The sequence below is a fragment of the Hypomesus nipponensis genome, chromosome 19 (genome assembly GCF_054491055.1).
Source record: "Hypomesus nipponensis isolate SF chromosome 19, ASM5449105v1, whole genome shotgun sequence".
NCBI lineage: Eukaryota > Metazoa > Chordata > Actinopteri > Osmeriformes > Osmeridae > Hypomesus > Hypomesus nipponensis.
Genome location: NC_140379.1, coordinates 3,237,145 through 3,251,927, shown reverse-complemented (window position 1 = coordinate 3,251,927; position 14,783 = coordinate 3,237,145). Strand labels below are relative to the sequence as shown.

The 14,783-nt window shown below is 46.0% G+C and overlaps 3 protein-coding genes across 9 annotated transcripts in view; 2 read left to right on the top strand and 1 right to left on the bottom strand.

The window, feature by feature from the left end:
* Window positions 1-353: 353 nt before the first annotated feature.
* Window positions 354-4,049, top strand: LOC146246560 (leucine-rich repeat-containing protein 36-like). The gene is made up of 9 exons (XM_084681596.1): window positions 354-529; window positions 808-853; window positions 929-1,315; window positions 1,533-1,849; window positions 2,711-2,867; window positions 3,005-3,198; window positions 3,288-3,381; window positions 3,485-3,596; window positions 3,690-4,049. Exons 2-9 carry the CDS (start codon window positions 823-825, stop codon window positions 3,811-3,813), a joined length of 1,416 nt encoding a protein of 471 aa, XP_084537722.1. The 5' UTR covers window positions 354-529; window positions 808-822; the 3' UTR covers window positions 3,814-4,049.
* A 115-nt stretch (window positions 4,050-4,164) lies between these two features.
* On the top strand, window positions 4,165-12,936 carry LOC146246559 (BTB/POZ domain-containing protein KCTD19-like). 4 transcript variants are annotated; one of them, XM_084681593.1, is made up of 17 exons: window positions 4,165-4,780; window positions 4,967-5,114; window positions 5,462-5,650; window positions 6,312-6,434; window positions 6,704-6,935; window positions 7,260-7,408; window positions 7,659-7,762; window positions 8,025-8,167; window positions 8,255-8,338; window positions 8,592-8,700; window positions 9,219-10,077; window positions 10,306-10,491; window positions 10,983-11,027; window positions 11,488-11,642; window positions 11,914-12,012; window positions 12,213-12,332; window positions 12,797-12,936. In XM_084681593.1, the coding sequence occupies exons 1-17, from the start codon at window positions 4,511-4,513 to the stop codon at window positions 12,833-12,835; spliced, it is 3,054 nt and encodes a 1,017-aa protein (XP_084537719.1). In that variant the 5' UTR covers window positions 4,165-4,510; the 3' UTR covers window positions 12,836-12,936. The 4 variants fall into 4 exon arrangements, with proteins under 4 accessions (XP_084537719.1, XP_084537721.1, XP_084537720.1 ...); XM_084681595.1 differs by having other exon boundaries at window positions 6,701-6,935; window positions 8,592-8,679; XM_084681594.1 differs by having other exon boundaries at window positions 6,701-6,935; window positions 9,219-10,068.
* Window positions 12,408-14,783, bottom strand: part of plekhg4 (pleckstrin homology domain containing, family G (with RhoGef domain) member 4) — a 49,288-nt gene continuing 46,912 nt past the window's right edge. For 3 of the 4 annotated variants that reach the window (XM_084681588.1, XM_084681589.1, XM_084681591.1), the window contains 3 exons: window positions 14,449-14,681; window positions 13,772-13,830; window positions 12,408-13,562 (listed from right to left, as the gene is read on the bottom strand). In XM_084681588.1, coding sequence (XP_084537714.1) covers window positions 13,792-13,830; window positions 14,449-14,681 — 272 coding nt within the window. In that variant the 3' untranslated portion in view covers window positions 12,408-13,562; window positions 13,772-13,791. The remainder of the gene's footprint in view (window positions 13,563-13,771; window positions 13,831-14,448; window positions 14,682-14,783) is intronic. The other variant, XM_084681590.1, reaches the window with a different exon arrangement.

Here is a 14,783-nt window from a genome sequence, read left to right as displayed (position 1 = left end):
TGTCTACTTCTGTAAAGGTGAGACTCAAGGCTGTTTAGAGTGTCAGATGTCGATGGTGTGTAGTCAAACATTTTTAAGCTGTAAAAGATATTAATGAGAAAGCCAGAATGAATCGACTGTGTGTGTCTTTGTTTGACCAAATGTCAGGAAAGAATTAACGCTCCACACCTGTGACATCCGAGCTTCTGTTTCCTTAGTGTGTGTGTGTGTGTGTGTCTGTCTGTTTGTCTGTGTATGTGTGTGTGTGCATTTGAGTTAGTCTCTTTGACAGCGTCACTATCCCCCTATCACTGTTTCTCCTTCAGTCTCTTTTCCTCTGTCTTGCCTAGCAGGTGCAGCAGGCACACTCACCAGTCACAAGACAGTGCTGTGGCCTTTAGCGTGCAGAACACACTCTCATAAACTGTTCAGACAGACAGGAGTCAGGAGCAGTTTGCAAGGCGAGGCATTACCCCTCGCTGATTGGACGGATGCACAAAGAAGTGCGGGCGTTCAATTTCATGGCCCAGCAAACCCGTGACATTTCCTGGTAAATGGCAGCTTTGGAAGAATGTCAGGTCGACTTGGCCCTGGGCAGGTCCCTGTACAATGGATCTGATAACAAATGACTGTTTCTAAATATGTATTTGCTGAGTATTTATAGATGTAGGATCACTGGCTCTGAATTCATCTGTTACATTTGAAAGGACCACAGAACATCCAGTAGTTGGATGGTGGCTGTTGCCTAACTGATTTACTAGAGAACGACATCAAAGAGGTACGTTTTCTTTGAAGAAACAAACGTTGTGTGTTCTATTCTTGATGCAGGTACTTAAACACTAGATGAAAATGAAAAGTGGCAGTGTTGAAGATGGTAAGACCCAAACCTATAGTTTGGCGCGATGAGCCCATTGACCACATCCACCAAAATAACCGCGCTGTGTTTCAGAGTACAGGCCTCTACCATCTCCTCCTCGCTCTTCACTCCGTTTCGGACGACCTCCCCCCCGAGCCAGAAACCAAGGACGCGTGACCTTCGCTCAGGACTGTTCTAGCAACACCTTCAAACTGGACCCAGAGAAGCCTGTGACATCCAGACTGCAGTCATACCAGGCCTCTGCAGAGCCAAAGCAGAGCCCTATATCTACCTCAGACCAAGCACCACTCCTGAAGGAGTCTGTTCAGGCCCGAGAAGCCTGGGACTATGAGTCCATCCCTGCCCACTGGACATGCCCTGCACCCAGCCTGACCACACCAGTCCAGTCCCTGGTCTCAGTAACAAACACAGATATTGACTTAGACACAAGGACAAAAAGACTGCTGGAGCTGACCTCGGGTGAGTGGGCCAAAGTACGCAGCAAATGTCCACTGTTTTAAATTTGCAGATCCAGATCAGCACTTTTCATGCATGTTTTGTTTACACCACTAGAGGGCAGTAGTACACAAGAAAAATATAGTACATTTGTTCAGAACCAAGAAATCATCCTCTTCATATGATCATTTTGATCGAAATGGAGATGATTCCAACATAGGTTTATGTTTTCTCTCATCAGATCTGTACGTAGCCACTCACCAATCAGACCACATCATTCCCCTCCAGCGTTCGTCTGAGGGTGTGCGTTGGAGAAGTCCAACCCGTCGGAGTGTCTCAGTGGACAGGTTGCTCGATCACCTGAGCCCCAGGCTTCAGAGGGCCTGGAAACGTGGAGGTTCTCCTGAGAGACAGCCTATGGACCATGGCCGTCGGGCCTCTTCCTCTCCTAGGCCAGACTCCACCTCGAAGAACGTCCTCTCCTCCATCTTCCTCTCCGCCCCCTCAGAGACCCACCTGCAGGCCAAGTCCAAATATCAGACGATCAGCACTACACAGGTGCACGATCCACAACATCAACACACCATACGAACGAGAAATCCATCTAATGCACACAATTGAGTCATCTTACAAAAGCCTGTACTCGACATAGGCCTGTGTGTAAGGCTTATTAAACATGTAGTTCACCGACTCTGGTCAACCATACTGCAACTGTGGAATGACCCCGGCACCTTTGATGTTATTGCAATTTAAAAGGCTAAACTCTTGGAAGCCTTAGGAGTTCTCACATTCAGATTAAAACAAACTTGAGACTTTAAGGTCGGACGTTGAAAACCACAAATTAAAATTGAAACTACACTGTCTTGGGAACTGTGGAGAAAGCTCATCTAATCACAAGGGGGAGCTTTAGGTAAGATGAGAATGAGTCAGAGGCCTGTCTTATCTACCCTATTCATAACAAAGAGAGAGAAATTAGTAGTGAAAATATTAGGTTTCCACTTGATTGGCAGGGAAATTGCAGGAGGCCTTAAAGAGAGTGATCTGTAGCTTAAGGAGATCTTGAGGGAGTGTTGGGTTAAATACATGAGGTAACATGAGAGGAGTGGGAAGACAGCCTTATCTGAGTCGTGGAGATCTCACTGTCTGTGAGGGTGGACCCCCTTATTTTTCAGAACGCCGGCTAAAAAGAACAACATAAAAGAGTGTTTTTTTTTTTTTAACAGACAATCTTTAAACCAGGCTTGCGGTTCGTTTTGTGTGGGCATGTTTGGTACCTGTTCCCAACTGGGTTCCCTTATCAACAAGACAAAAAGGCATCCTCTTAACAATGCGGCATGTGATGGTTCCTTTAGTGCTGCACCTATTGTACATGACCCTTATTTTAGGCTTGTCTCAGCTATGCACTATGGTATTTTTCAGAGTTCCAGATTAGGGAGTATCGACTACCCTGTACCCAGGAACCCCTCACCTCGGCTAGGGGTTTCCGAGCTGTCCTCCGCCCTGAAAGGCCTTCTGGATCTGGTGGACCAGCACTGGAGTGGCAAACGCTCCCTTCACCTCAACCCCACCTTCCTAGGTATCGAATCATAACCCTGTTTTGGGGTTGTAAACCCTGTTTCCAAAACATCCATTCTACTTTATTTTAAAAAGGGGGAGCCCTTTTGTTGTAAGGTTGGAGGAAAAACTACAAATCTATCTAACATTGCTTCTCAGGCCCGGCCTATGACATTCTCTCATCTTCAATATCGCCTGCATCCCCGGCCGAGTCCAGTCCAATCAAAACAGAGGGATTAAGAGATGAGAAAATAAGAGGGGAAGAGGACACTGAGGGCAACAAAAATATTCCTCTGCACTGTAGTGAACTGGGTCACCTCAAGAGGAAACTGGCCCAAACGGAAAAGGAACTGGTGAACATCACAACGCTATTTTAACATACTTCCGTAGGTAAGTATAGTAGGGAGGTACAGTAGGGCCTTATCTGTTATGTGATTTACAGGAATCCTTCAAGAAGAGACTTGTGTCTGCACTGAAGGAAAACTACAATTTGAGACTAAGAAACTTAAAACAGGATCCGTCTAGTCCAGTCAACAGTGAGTTGCTTTGTTATTGTGTGTAGATTTGATATCTGCCAGGAGGTAGATGTATATGACACTAACTTTGAGTGTGTGTGTGTGTGTGTGTGTCATCGTGAAGGCGACAAACAGTGGACAAGTTGTTTTCAGAAGCAGGTAGAAGCTCTGAGGGAACAGGAGTCCTACCTGAGACAACTGGAGCAGACCGTTGTGCTTATGCAGGACAACCACAGGTGAATTTACTTACCAGTGTGTTCCCATTGAGAAGAAACTATGTAATTGTATGAATTGTATGTTTGCCTTATCAAGAACATTTTGTTTCACAGGTCTTTGGTATCCAACAATGTGTCGATCTTGGGACAGCTGAATGGGCGCACAACAGAAGAAGCGGCAAAGGAGTCTCGAGCAACACAAAGCTGGCTTCCCGAACAGGCCATCAAATCAAACTAGTTTGACTATCAATTTGTGTTAACCGTTTTCCACATTGGATATTTTGAGTTTACGACGTTAAAAAAGTATTTACTTTACCTGCGGTCATGGCTTGGCTTTCTGTGAGTCGGCGAGGCCTATTTGTAAATTGCACTCTCAATTGAATGCTGTCAAGTAACATTACAGATTTTCTTTTTGTTCATTCAGACTGAATTAAATGCATTATTAACTGTGTTAACACAGTAAGTGTTACAAGGCCAAGTTCATGTTTTACCAGATAACTACTCTCAGCAGTTAAGGCTAATTGCCCAGCACTTTGTCCATAAAGTTGGCAGCGCGCGATACAAATTCACTGATGCTGCGTCACGTGTCACTAAAACGGCTACATCTGACAGTATCTCGAGCTCTAAGAATGACAACAATTTTATGTTTCTGATCGTTTAGCTACATGATATCCGTCGTATAAGATCGTTTTAATGATACAGTTGGCTATATTTTCACATCTTTTGAGTGACTGCGTGGCTATTTGCTAAATGTAGACCTACAGTTTTAAACTGTAACATCTGATTGATGATTCATTGTTCGCTGATATTGTTGTTGTCTAGCTACAGTAATACCTAGCTAAAAGTAACCAGCACAATAAAAAAAACTGGCTCTCAGTTTAGCTAGCTAGCTAAATTAGCTGAAATTATATCGTTGTTTTTCAAAATATTTATTGATGGCGGATCGATCGGCTAATCAATCTTGTTTTTTCAATGTTGGAGGGTGTTTTTTCTCCATACCTCGGGTTCGCCTGTCTTATCTTCAAGACTCTTTGCTTTTTAAAGACTCTCAAAATCAAGGGAGATCGTTTATCGATAGAGATGGATGCACATTCAGGCATGTACAATATTATCTCCAAACTGGGAAACTAGCCACATCATGTTCATCAGAGCTCAACATATTATATGAACTTACAGCAAGTCTACGCCTCAGCTCATTACTCCAGGTAAAGTCCTGTAAAATTGCAAACCAACGCTGCTTAACACCTTACACAGTCTACAATTCCATTTGCTAGTGCATAGCGGAGAATAACCTTAAAATAATTTGAGTTTGAGTCAAAGAAGCCTAAACAGCAAGATGAGTGGGTGCTAGGCTTACTGTGATGATGTTTTTCATTTTAAATTTCAACAAGGCCTTAGAACATTTTCAATCAGGCAAGCATTACTTGCGTGCTCGGCCAGTAGACCTTCAAGTCGCTGAGAGAGCCACTCTAAATTACTGGAAAACTCGCATCTGCAACAAGAAGCAACCGGAAGTCATTATCAGTCCCGTTTCCTCAGGTAAACCTTGGTCCAGACGCAGGCTAATATGACCTGACCTGCAACATGTCTTATTGATCGTAACATTACTAATATGTTGTTTAGTTTGCAAGCGAGCTACATTTACATTTAGTAGACGCTCTTATCCAGAACGACTTACAGGAAGTACAGGGACATTCCCCCGAGGCAAGTAGGGTGAAGTGCCTTGCCCAAGAACACAACGTCATTTTTCACAGCCGGGAATCGAACCAGCAACCTTCTGATTAATAGCCCGATGCCATAACCGTTCAGCCATCCGACCCCCGATCTAGGCCTACTTAATGTGTCATTTTCTCACAAATTCTCTGTCATTGTCTCGGAAACTGCAGTCCATGATGCGGTACCGCTGGGCCTAATCGGGACCCCGTTGATCGATGGAGACGAGGAAGTGCTGTACTGTTTCCTGCCTATGGAGCAGATCCGCCTGTACCCAGACCTGGTGACTCCCCATAACCTGCTCTGGCTGTGTGATGATGTCGCCATCATTGAGTGTGACAGCCCACTCTTCAGGTTCATAGGCAAGCATCAAACCCAAACAATCACAAACAAACCTGTAGGTCTGCTTACCTCACTACAACTTCAAATAAAACATGCTCAGCTCTCGAGTAGGAAGAAACCAGCTGTAACAGGTCTCAAAGTACTTTTTAAATTTCCATGGCCTTCTGTCCCCACATCTGTTGAAGTAAGTAAAGGATCACACTCAATATTCATTGCGATTGGCTTTAATTTTGAACTCTTGAGCCATTCCTTTTTTTAACTATGTCTGGAAAAATACATGCTGATGGTGGCGGAATTGTACTTAAGCAATAAGCCTCAAGAGGCCTGTGGTTTGCGCTGATTTTAGAACAGGTAAGGGGAGTTGTTAGGCAAGACGCGAAGCTATTGTTATTATAGCAACAATACAAGACCAGGCAGAGATCATAGTGATCAAGAATGAAAACACATTTTTCTGAAAAAATTGACACAAATGTCATGCTTTCATTTCTCTCTCACTAGCAGAATAAGCCCCAAATATTTTTTTGTTCGTTTTGTCATTCATTTAACATTTCCAAACAAGTTGAAAATCCATCTATCCATCCAGCCGCAAGATGTGTACTGCAGTGTGTTTGAACGTGAGGCAGGGGAGACAGCTGGGAACAGTTAACCAGAGTGACCTGTGTTTGCTTTGTGTCATTAAAGCTAATTTCCTTCAGACGGGAAAGATCTTGCTCCCGGAGCAGTTCAGTGATCATGAGAGGCTGAACACAGAGGCCAGATCATCTGGCATGTTCCACTTCATGAAAGCTCTGCAGGAATCACATGGTAAGGATCAGATTGATAATCACACATGACACTCCATTACGTATTGATTAAGCTCCTTATCACTGCTGCCAAACATTGCTAGAATTGTGGACGGATTACATAGTTGAGGTCCATATAGATGAAAGACAACATACTTCAATCCTGCTTAGAAATCTCAGGTCGGACGTAAGTGCGTTAGAAGATGAAAACGTCCTCGCTCTAAGACAGCTCTGGGATGTGTGACTTGTCACCGCATGGTAAATTGACATTGACATTTATTCATTTAGCAGATGCTTTTATCCAAAATTGGACCCCAGAGGCTAGCTTCGATGGTGACTGCCCTCCGGCAGCCCGTGCCAGTGAGCTGTCGACCCCTCAGCCCCCCAAACCTCTGTATGAGATGACCTTTGACCTCCTGGTGAGGTATCAAGACTCCGCTCTGGGTCAGCTCCACGTGGACGGAGACCTGCCCGGCCACAAGTTGTATATGTGTGGGAACGGGGTCGTCTTCCAGCACGTGGAGTAAGTCAGGTGGTTGAGCGGTGAGGGAGTCGAGCTGGTGATCTGAAGGTCGCCAGTTTGATTCCCGGCCGTGCCAATTGACGTTTGTGTCCTCTGGCAAGGTACTTCACCCTACTTGCCTCGGGGGGGGGGGAAATGTTCCTGTACTTACTGTGAGTCGCTCTGGATAAGAGCGTCTGCTAAATGACTAAATGTAAAGATATCCTTCGCCCACTTAAAGTGTCATTCCGTGATCCATAGTGAACGCGACAACATTCAAGTAAACATTAAAATATGGCTCATGTTAGCTGAAGGCTTGTTTTGTCCGTCTGGCTCTGCTTGTAGGAACTGGCTGGGAACAAGCCGGCTGCCTCTCACAGTGAGTGGGTCTGAGCTCCAGGGGCTGTGTGAGTACCTGGACCGGCAGGATGAGGCCTACCAGGCCTTCAAGGAGGCGCTGTGGGAGTTCCTACTCAGGAAGAATACCCCAGGGGGTGAGAGTCCTGTCAATACACACACACACACAGTATACACAGACACTAGCGTACTGTATATAGAGACACACACAGTATATGCACACACAGACACTAGCGTACTGTATATAGAGACACACACAGTATACGCACACACAGATGCTAGCGTACTGTAGGTACACACACACACAGTATATGCACATACACACACTGTGGATCTCCTGTTAAGCTAAGTTAAAACTGCTGTTATTCCCTGCTCTGTCTTTTACAGCATGGCCCTGGTCTGCCTCAGTGGCAACGTTCAGCGTTTATAAAGTTGTTAAAGTTTATGTTGGAACACACTGGTACGCCACTTACTTTAAAACCCTTTTAAAGGTAGGTACTGTGGACCAATCGTCTCCGGTCACTTTACTGGCATTTTATTCTGTGAAAACAATCTGGTTGTTAGCAAAACATTAACAAATATGGTGTCGAGAGAGGGTTAAACAGCTGCAGATGTGTACACACAAGTTTAAAACTATGAGGAACCCAAAAGGTCATCTGTTAGCCAATTCTCTTTGTGCTCTTGAATGCAAAACTACAGTATTACTGTAGGCGAGTCAGTAATGGAATCTTGAAATCTGGACATTGTGTTCAGTACCCAGAGCTGCTATCCAACATCAAGAAGACCAGCTGGATCGTGTTTGGAGAGAGCCTTCTCGTTAAAGGAGACGGGCAAATGTTCCGTCACATACTCAACTTCCTGAGATGCGGGCGGCTGTTGCTTCCCTCCGAGTTCAGGTAGAGTAGAGCGGTCGGAAACCGGAGGTGTAGATCCAAAATGGCGTCTGTTTTGACAAGGTGTTCTGGTTGGTCTTTGGCGTGTAGGGAATGGCAGCTGCTTCTCCATGAGATTGAGGAGTTCCAGATTCCCTTGCTGAGTGGCGCTCTTAAGGACTGCACAGATTACAGGTGATGAGTGGGCCATCGTGGGTCAGTATGTTGGTTTTAGCCTTCAGCATGGACCACAGGTGATGGACCAATGGTTATTGATAGGGATTAATCAATCTGATATAATCCTCCAGTACGGTCATATGGAGGATCAGTGTAAAGCCTGTCACATTGTTTTGATCTTTGTTTGACTATTTGACGACTGGCAAACCAGCTCCAGTATTGGGTTACTGGAAGACTCTTCTGGATCACCTGTGTCTGTCTCTCCACCCAGGGCCTGGACCCAGAGCAGAGAGACTTCACACAACCTGTCCTCTTCAGCCATGTCCCTGCTTGTCTACGACGAAGAGCAACACTGCTTTGTAGGGATCAGTTTCCACAAAGTATACCCGCGCTTGTGTCGACCCTGCCAAATATACAAAATGAGAGGTTCTGATTTTCCACGCGTGTGAATTAAATAATCGCTGGCACAGCTCTCTAGGACTGTTGTCAAAGAGTGATGTTTGGAAGTGAAAGTCAACTCCTGAATGCATTTATGCGTCGGAGTTCTCCAGTAGCTCAATAGCTGCTCTAACTTCCTCCCAAACACTTTGTTTTCCAGAGGGGAATTAAGATCCTGGAGGGAGAGGGGGGATGTCTGTGTCAGGGCCCAAGATGTTTAGTGATAGTGTGTGTGTCTGTGTTCTAGGGAGTGTGTGTGTGTGTGTATTCTAGTGAATGTTTGTGTGTTGTAGGGAGTGTGTTTGTTCTAGAAAGAGTGTGTGTGTGTGTGTGGATGAAATAGGTGCAGTACAGAGTTTAGTCCAGTTTAGAAACAGTTACTGTTCGCATTTGCTCATAGTTTGTATTGATTGTGTGGGAGGTTTTTGGAAGTTGGAACACTTTGTTGGAATCTTCACAGGAGAGCATGGATCCGAGTTCAATACAGTGGCAAGATTCTGACAACTCCCAAGACCCTTTCATCCTTGTGGATGGGGACATCTGTCTGTCTGCAGACCCAGAGGGTACACAGAGTCTGAGACACCCCATCTTAAACACAGCGGAGGGCAGCTACGTCACTACAGAAGTCACAGCTGGCTCAAGTCAACCTCCATCAGCTCTCCATAGAACAGATCCTGTTGACAGATCCTTGCCCTCTGATAGGCCGAGTCAGCCGACCTCATCAGCCGCCAATACCAAGATCTCTGCAACGCTGACAAGCGTGTTCCAAAACAAAACACTCGACAAAACAGAACTCCTGGAAACACAAAAGCACGGCGACTCGACTCGAATCTCTCTGGCTCTTTGGCAGATGATGAAATCAAAACCATCGGTTGGTGTGAACCTGTCATCAGTGAGTCAGGGCAGCGCGACAAAGAGGACACCAGAGGGCGTAGGACAGACGTCGAACCCCCTCCGCAGAATGATCCAGAGAAGCCGAGAGGCGGGGAGTCTGTCTGCCCCTCTACAGAGGCTGGTACACATGGTGGAGAGTGTGTTTCACACTGGCCCGACAACAGAGCCTTGGGGAACGCCGTCTAGGCCAACCGCCAGAACCAGAACCACCCAAGCAGCTGCCTCCAGGGGCCCCACGCCTCTCTCCCTCCCCACAGACCCCCTCCTTGCCCAGGCCTCAGCCAGGCTGTCTGCCCTCACTGCCCTCTTCTCCAGACAGAGGATCCCTGGGGGCCCCGCAGCACATACCCACCCCACACACACAGCTAAGATGGGGGAGCGAAGCAGAGCCAATCCTTACATCGTGACTCAGCCAAGTAAGACAGGCAAGCAGAGTGAAGATTTGGTTCCTTCTCTACATCTCCTATATTAACTCAAGGCTAATCCCTTTTTTCGACAAACAGATGTTTTTGTCTCGCAATAGGCATACCATGGAGTGTGCAGCTGTGTGTGTGTGTGTATGTACAGTGTGTGTGTGTGTGTGTGTGAGTACACTGTGTGCAGCTGTGTGTGTGTGTACAGTGTGTGTGTACAGTGTGTGTCCCTGTGTGCAGGTGGCAGAGAGAGCGTCTGGAAGGGTCCTGCCCTGAGGAGCTGTGTGTTCCCAGTGAGGGGCAGTGTTCTGCCTGTCCGGGGCTGGGTCGTCAGGGTGGACCACCCTGCTGTCCTGGGGAGAGGAGAACCAGGAGGCTGCTTCACCCAGAGTGTCATCTACACTGCCAGCTCCAGTCTGTACCCCGGTGAGAAGGGAGAAGTGGGAGATGCACTTAGGGAGGGTGGGGGAGGGAGGAGAGGGGAGGAGAGGGGAGGAGAGGGGAGGGAGGTATAGGGGGTTAGACATGGGGCATGAGTGACAACCCTTGTGTTACCTTCGGGTCATTCTGACCCATCTGTCATTGGGACCCCTCCGTCGTATTGCAGCAACTTTACCGCATACAAAAACAAAGTGAAGCATTTTCTATTAACCGTTGGGCTCTATTAACCGTCTCAGACCCCCCACATTGCAAAGGTTAAAATAATTTGTATTTGTTTTTGTATTGGGTAAAATTGGGTAAGCACAAAAATGTTTTGTTATGAACCTTCGAGTCATGTGACCCAAAGGCAGCACAAGGGTTGAATAAGAACTTCTTCTCATCAATCACGTTTGATTTTATGAATATTAGTCCTTTTAAGTTCGCTGTGTCAAGTCATGATTCTCAGACATGAGTGAAACTGGATACTTTTTCCTCAGAATATCAACCACACAAGGAGCAAGATGCAAGAGAAGATGATAAAAGTAAGTTCATATAATGCATCTAGTGCTAAGTACTAAGGATACTTGTGTACAGAATTTGATGTACAGCTTACCACAGCTGTTGTGGTAGTATGTGAAAGTGTCCACTAGAGGGAAGTACAGATCAGATCTTTCTTTTATCTAAATAATGTCTGTATCATTGTTTTCCCTGGAAAGCAATCATCTGACTTGTATTCCAGCTAAATGGGATTTTACTAAACAACATTCCTTTGAAACAAAACACAAGCTGTCGTGCAGAGCAGTCTATAGCGTGTTATGTTTCCTGGCAGTGTTACAAGGAAAGTATAATCATCATAAATTATTCATCCACTCAAATGGGGCAGATCTGGGTTTAATTCTGCTGCTGATTTGAGGTTTCCCTCTCATTGAAATGAGCAAGGATCAGAGCTTAAAGACGCGGCATTTCCTCTAGTGGTAAACAAGTCCATGTCGTCCCTTCCAGATGTGGCCTTTGCATGCTTCAGTCTGTCCTACGAGGAGATATTGTACGGACGGCAGTGCCACGCCTTTCTGACGGGGCTCATCCTAGACTCGGTCAGGTTACAGGACTCCCAGGACAACACCACGAAGATAGCCAACCTGGTCTACTCCCTCTGGGTAGGCCTGATTCACATTCATGAAGAGCAGAGATGGAGTGGAGCAGACCTGGGTTAATGATGGTTTGATGTTACTAACCCGGTGTAGGGACACTGAGGGATCAGCTGGGAATGCAAATCAAACTCACCTTCATTTCCTTTCAAATCCTTTTCCAGTAAATGATCAATGTATTCTTCCCAGGTCAGCTAAACAGAAGAGACTAACTTGAAACGTCTCTTAGAGGATGAGCTTTTTTTCTTCTTCTCGTTTTCATCCCTCTCATGTTCCTCAGACCAGAGAGACGGTGGTGGAGAGCTTTGTGTCGGAGCTGATGAGGATCATCTCACCTGGGAGGCAGAGAGACAGAGAACTGCTCCAGCGCTGGCTGAAGGTGAGGGCCTCAAGGGGAACGCTTCCTCTAACAGCCAGTCAGGCAGCCACAAAACACACAGGATTCACAAACACAGACAGTCGCTGGAATGATCGTATAACAGTGTTAAATTAACTTCAGGATTATTTGTTTAGTATACATACAAATTACACATCCCACCCGCCCCATTTCAATACGATAGTTTCCATTCTTTTCTCCAGCTCACCCTGACCTTAGCCCAGCGCTACACGTCATGTTTGGAGTTGCTGGGGAGACCACACTGCCACACCGTCGCTCTGTTCCCTGGGGAACAGACCGCTCCTGTATCCCTGGTCACCGCAGTGAGACTCACACACACACAAACACACACACACGTGCCCTCCAGACGACCAATGAATACACACACACACACAGACTTTCTGGATACAAAGCAATCCATCTTTATTAAATACGTGTGAACTTGTTAGGATTAAGAAATATGACACTTAAGTACACATTCATGCTCCAGCTACGAGTGGAAATGTGATTAACATTTTCTTTTGTGTGTTTTGTCGATTTGAGAATGGCACTTCAGTGATTCCCTGCTTTTTCGCTGGTTAATACATACATGTACAAAGTTATCACAATCTTATTCTCCTACGGGCTAATATTTACAGACAATGTACATTTTGGTGTTTTTTCTTAATGCCATTTTTTTTTCTCAGAAAATATGAACATGGAAAAAGTTGCATTAGCGCTTTCTCTAACATCCTCTATTACTATATCCCTCTCTCTTTCTCTCTCTCCATCTCTCTCTCCCTCCCAGGCTGTTCCGTTCTCCAGCCCCTCTCAGGTGAACAGCTGAGCCGGGCACGGAGACGTAACACACCACACCATCCACGAGATGCAGGCACTACGGAAGTGGCAAAAAAAAAAAAACGAACTCGGCCGAGACGAAAGAACGAAACGCTTAAAACCAAACGACCGTGAGGAAAGATCTTGACCCTTGACAATCAAAGAACAGAGGAACAGGCGCTGAAGTCAGAAGGGTCCTTTTAAAACACTGCCTTTTATAAAATGAAAAATAAAAAGGCGTCTATGCTTATGAAGAGCACGTCCACAGTCCTGCCTCAGATACCTTCCGCTATCTGCCATTTTCAATTGCAGTCTGCAGCTAAAGTGGTCTATGAGAAAACACAGGAGCAGTTTATAACCGCGTTGTAAACTAGAACAAGAATTATTTACAGTTACCAATATAGTACAGAGAACTACTGCACCAGGAAAAAAGAGGATAAATATAAGGATATTTAAATCAACTTTTTTTTTCTTTTGTTTTTCTTTTTTTACACGATATAAAAGCTATGCTCAAAAGTGGCTTTTTAAAAAACAGTGCTACGTCCCAGCTGGTGTTGTTGAGTGATGATGAGATTTGCTGGTGCTGACAATGACCACAAGAAACCCCGTCCATCTTTTCTCTGGGTTTTTGTCTCGACGGTGAAAGCGGGCGAGGATCAATAAAACAATCTTTCATCCGTTGATCCCTCCACCCTTTCACGTGGTCTTGTCTTGATGGTGATAGCCAAGTATCAAACCTGTAGACGAAGAAAAAAATAAAATAAAAAATGATTACACAACTGCTCCCAGCCCTCTCAAATGAAAACATGCCACACGACCGTGGAGAAACGACACCAGGCTTGCAGAAAGCCGTTAGTCGGGGGCATGGCTGTAGATTGCAGTGGTTTTTAGATGTTAGGATTTGACTTGAGAGAGAGAAACATATTAAAAGCGTCGCTCCACTTACTCAAAGCAGGATTACAGGGATCACACTATAGTGGAAGGCCCTATGATTTGAGCTGCTTTCTGTAAATGGAGGGAGAGAGCTGGGGTTAGGGGCTGCATGTTACGGGTTAAACAGCAGAGTCCAGGTCAGCAGGGATGACATGAACGTTACCAGAGTTCACATCAGCAGCGTCTGGTGTAGGTGTGAGTGCTTGTCAGAGTTCAGGTAAGGCACAGCTGATTGTCCCAGAGGGTGTCGTTTGTGTGCACCAGGACATGGTTTGAGCATTTAGAGCAAGCAGAGGGTGGAGATACGTCACTATGCTTTGACCTTTGACCTGTAGAACAGATCTGAACTGTCCCACGTCTACAGGTGTGGGACTGGAGGAAGGTTTAAAAGCATTGCTCCACGCTGAAGAAATGCACATTTTATATATAGAGGATGTATTGAATCAAAGGCACAGTCATGGTGCTGAAACCACCACTTTTTCAAACACGAAGGATTGGTTCCAAACGCATCCGATGCCTGATCAATTAATCATTATATTAACTATAATGAATGAAAAGCCATTCAATCATAGTAAAACACTTATTAAACGGCCGCATCATAAGTTATCAAAAAAGCTGCCCCGCTAATCATAAACGAAGCTCCGCCCCTGCAGCACCTTGCTGTGTCTGTGTGTGGGGATGTCTACTCACGGCTGAAATGTACTGGCTGTTGAAGCGGGGCTTGTCGGCGGCGGTGGTGGGCGAGGCGGCGGAGGAGGAGGAGGAGGGGGAGTAGCAGGAGGAGGAGGAAGAGGGCTCGCAGGGGGAGCTGGGCTCCTCTGACAGGGCCTCGGGCAGGTGGCTGGACACACAGCCGCTGTCTGAACCACTGGAACCACCACTGCCTGAGAGACAGTGAGAGGATGAGCCTGAGCTCTCTGTGGCTGGAGGAAGAGAGGAGGGGAGGAGGGGAGGGAAGAGAGAGGGAGGAGGGGAGGGAGGAGGAAAGGGAAGAGAGAGAGAGGAGGGGAGGGAAAAGAGAGGGA

Coding starts and splice junctions, on each gene's coding strand:
- LOC146246559 (XM_084681592.1), top strand. CDS start 4,511: ATGGCGGATCGATCGGCTAATCAATCTTGTTTTTTCAATGTTGGAGGG. Junction 6,435..6,700: donor AGCTCTGCAGGAATCACATG/GTAAGGATCAGA, acceptor TTATTCATTTAG/CAGATGCTTTTATCCAAAAT. Junction 11,643..11,913: donor ACCTGGTCTACTCCCTCTGG/GTAGGCCTGATT, acceptor CATGTTCCTCAG/ACCAGAGAGACGGTGGTGGA.
- LOC146246560 (XM_084681596.1), top strand. CDS start 823: ATGAAAATGAAAAGTGGCAGTGTTGAAGATG. Junction 854..928: donor AAGTGGCAGTGTTGAAGATG/GTAAGACCCAAA, acceptor GCTGTGTTTCAG/AGTACAGGCCTCTACCATCT. Junction 1,316..1,532: donor ACTGCTGGAGCTGACCTCGG/GTGAGTGGGCCA, acceptor TTCTCTCATCAG/ATCTGTACGTAGCCACTCAC.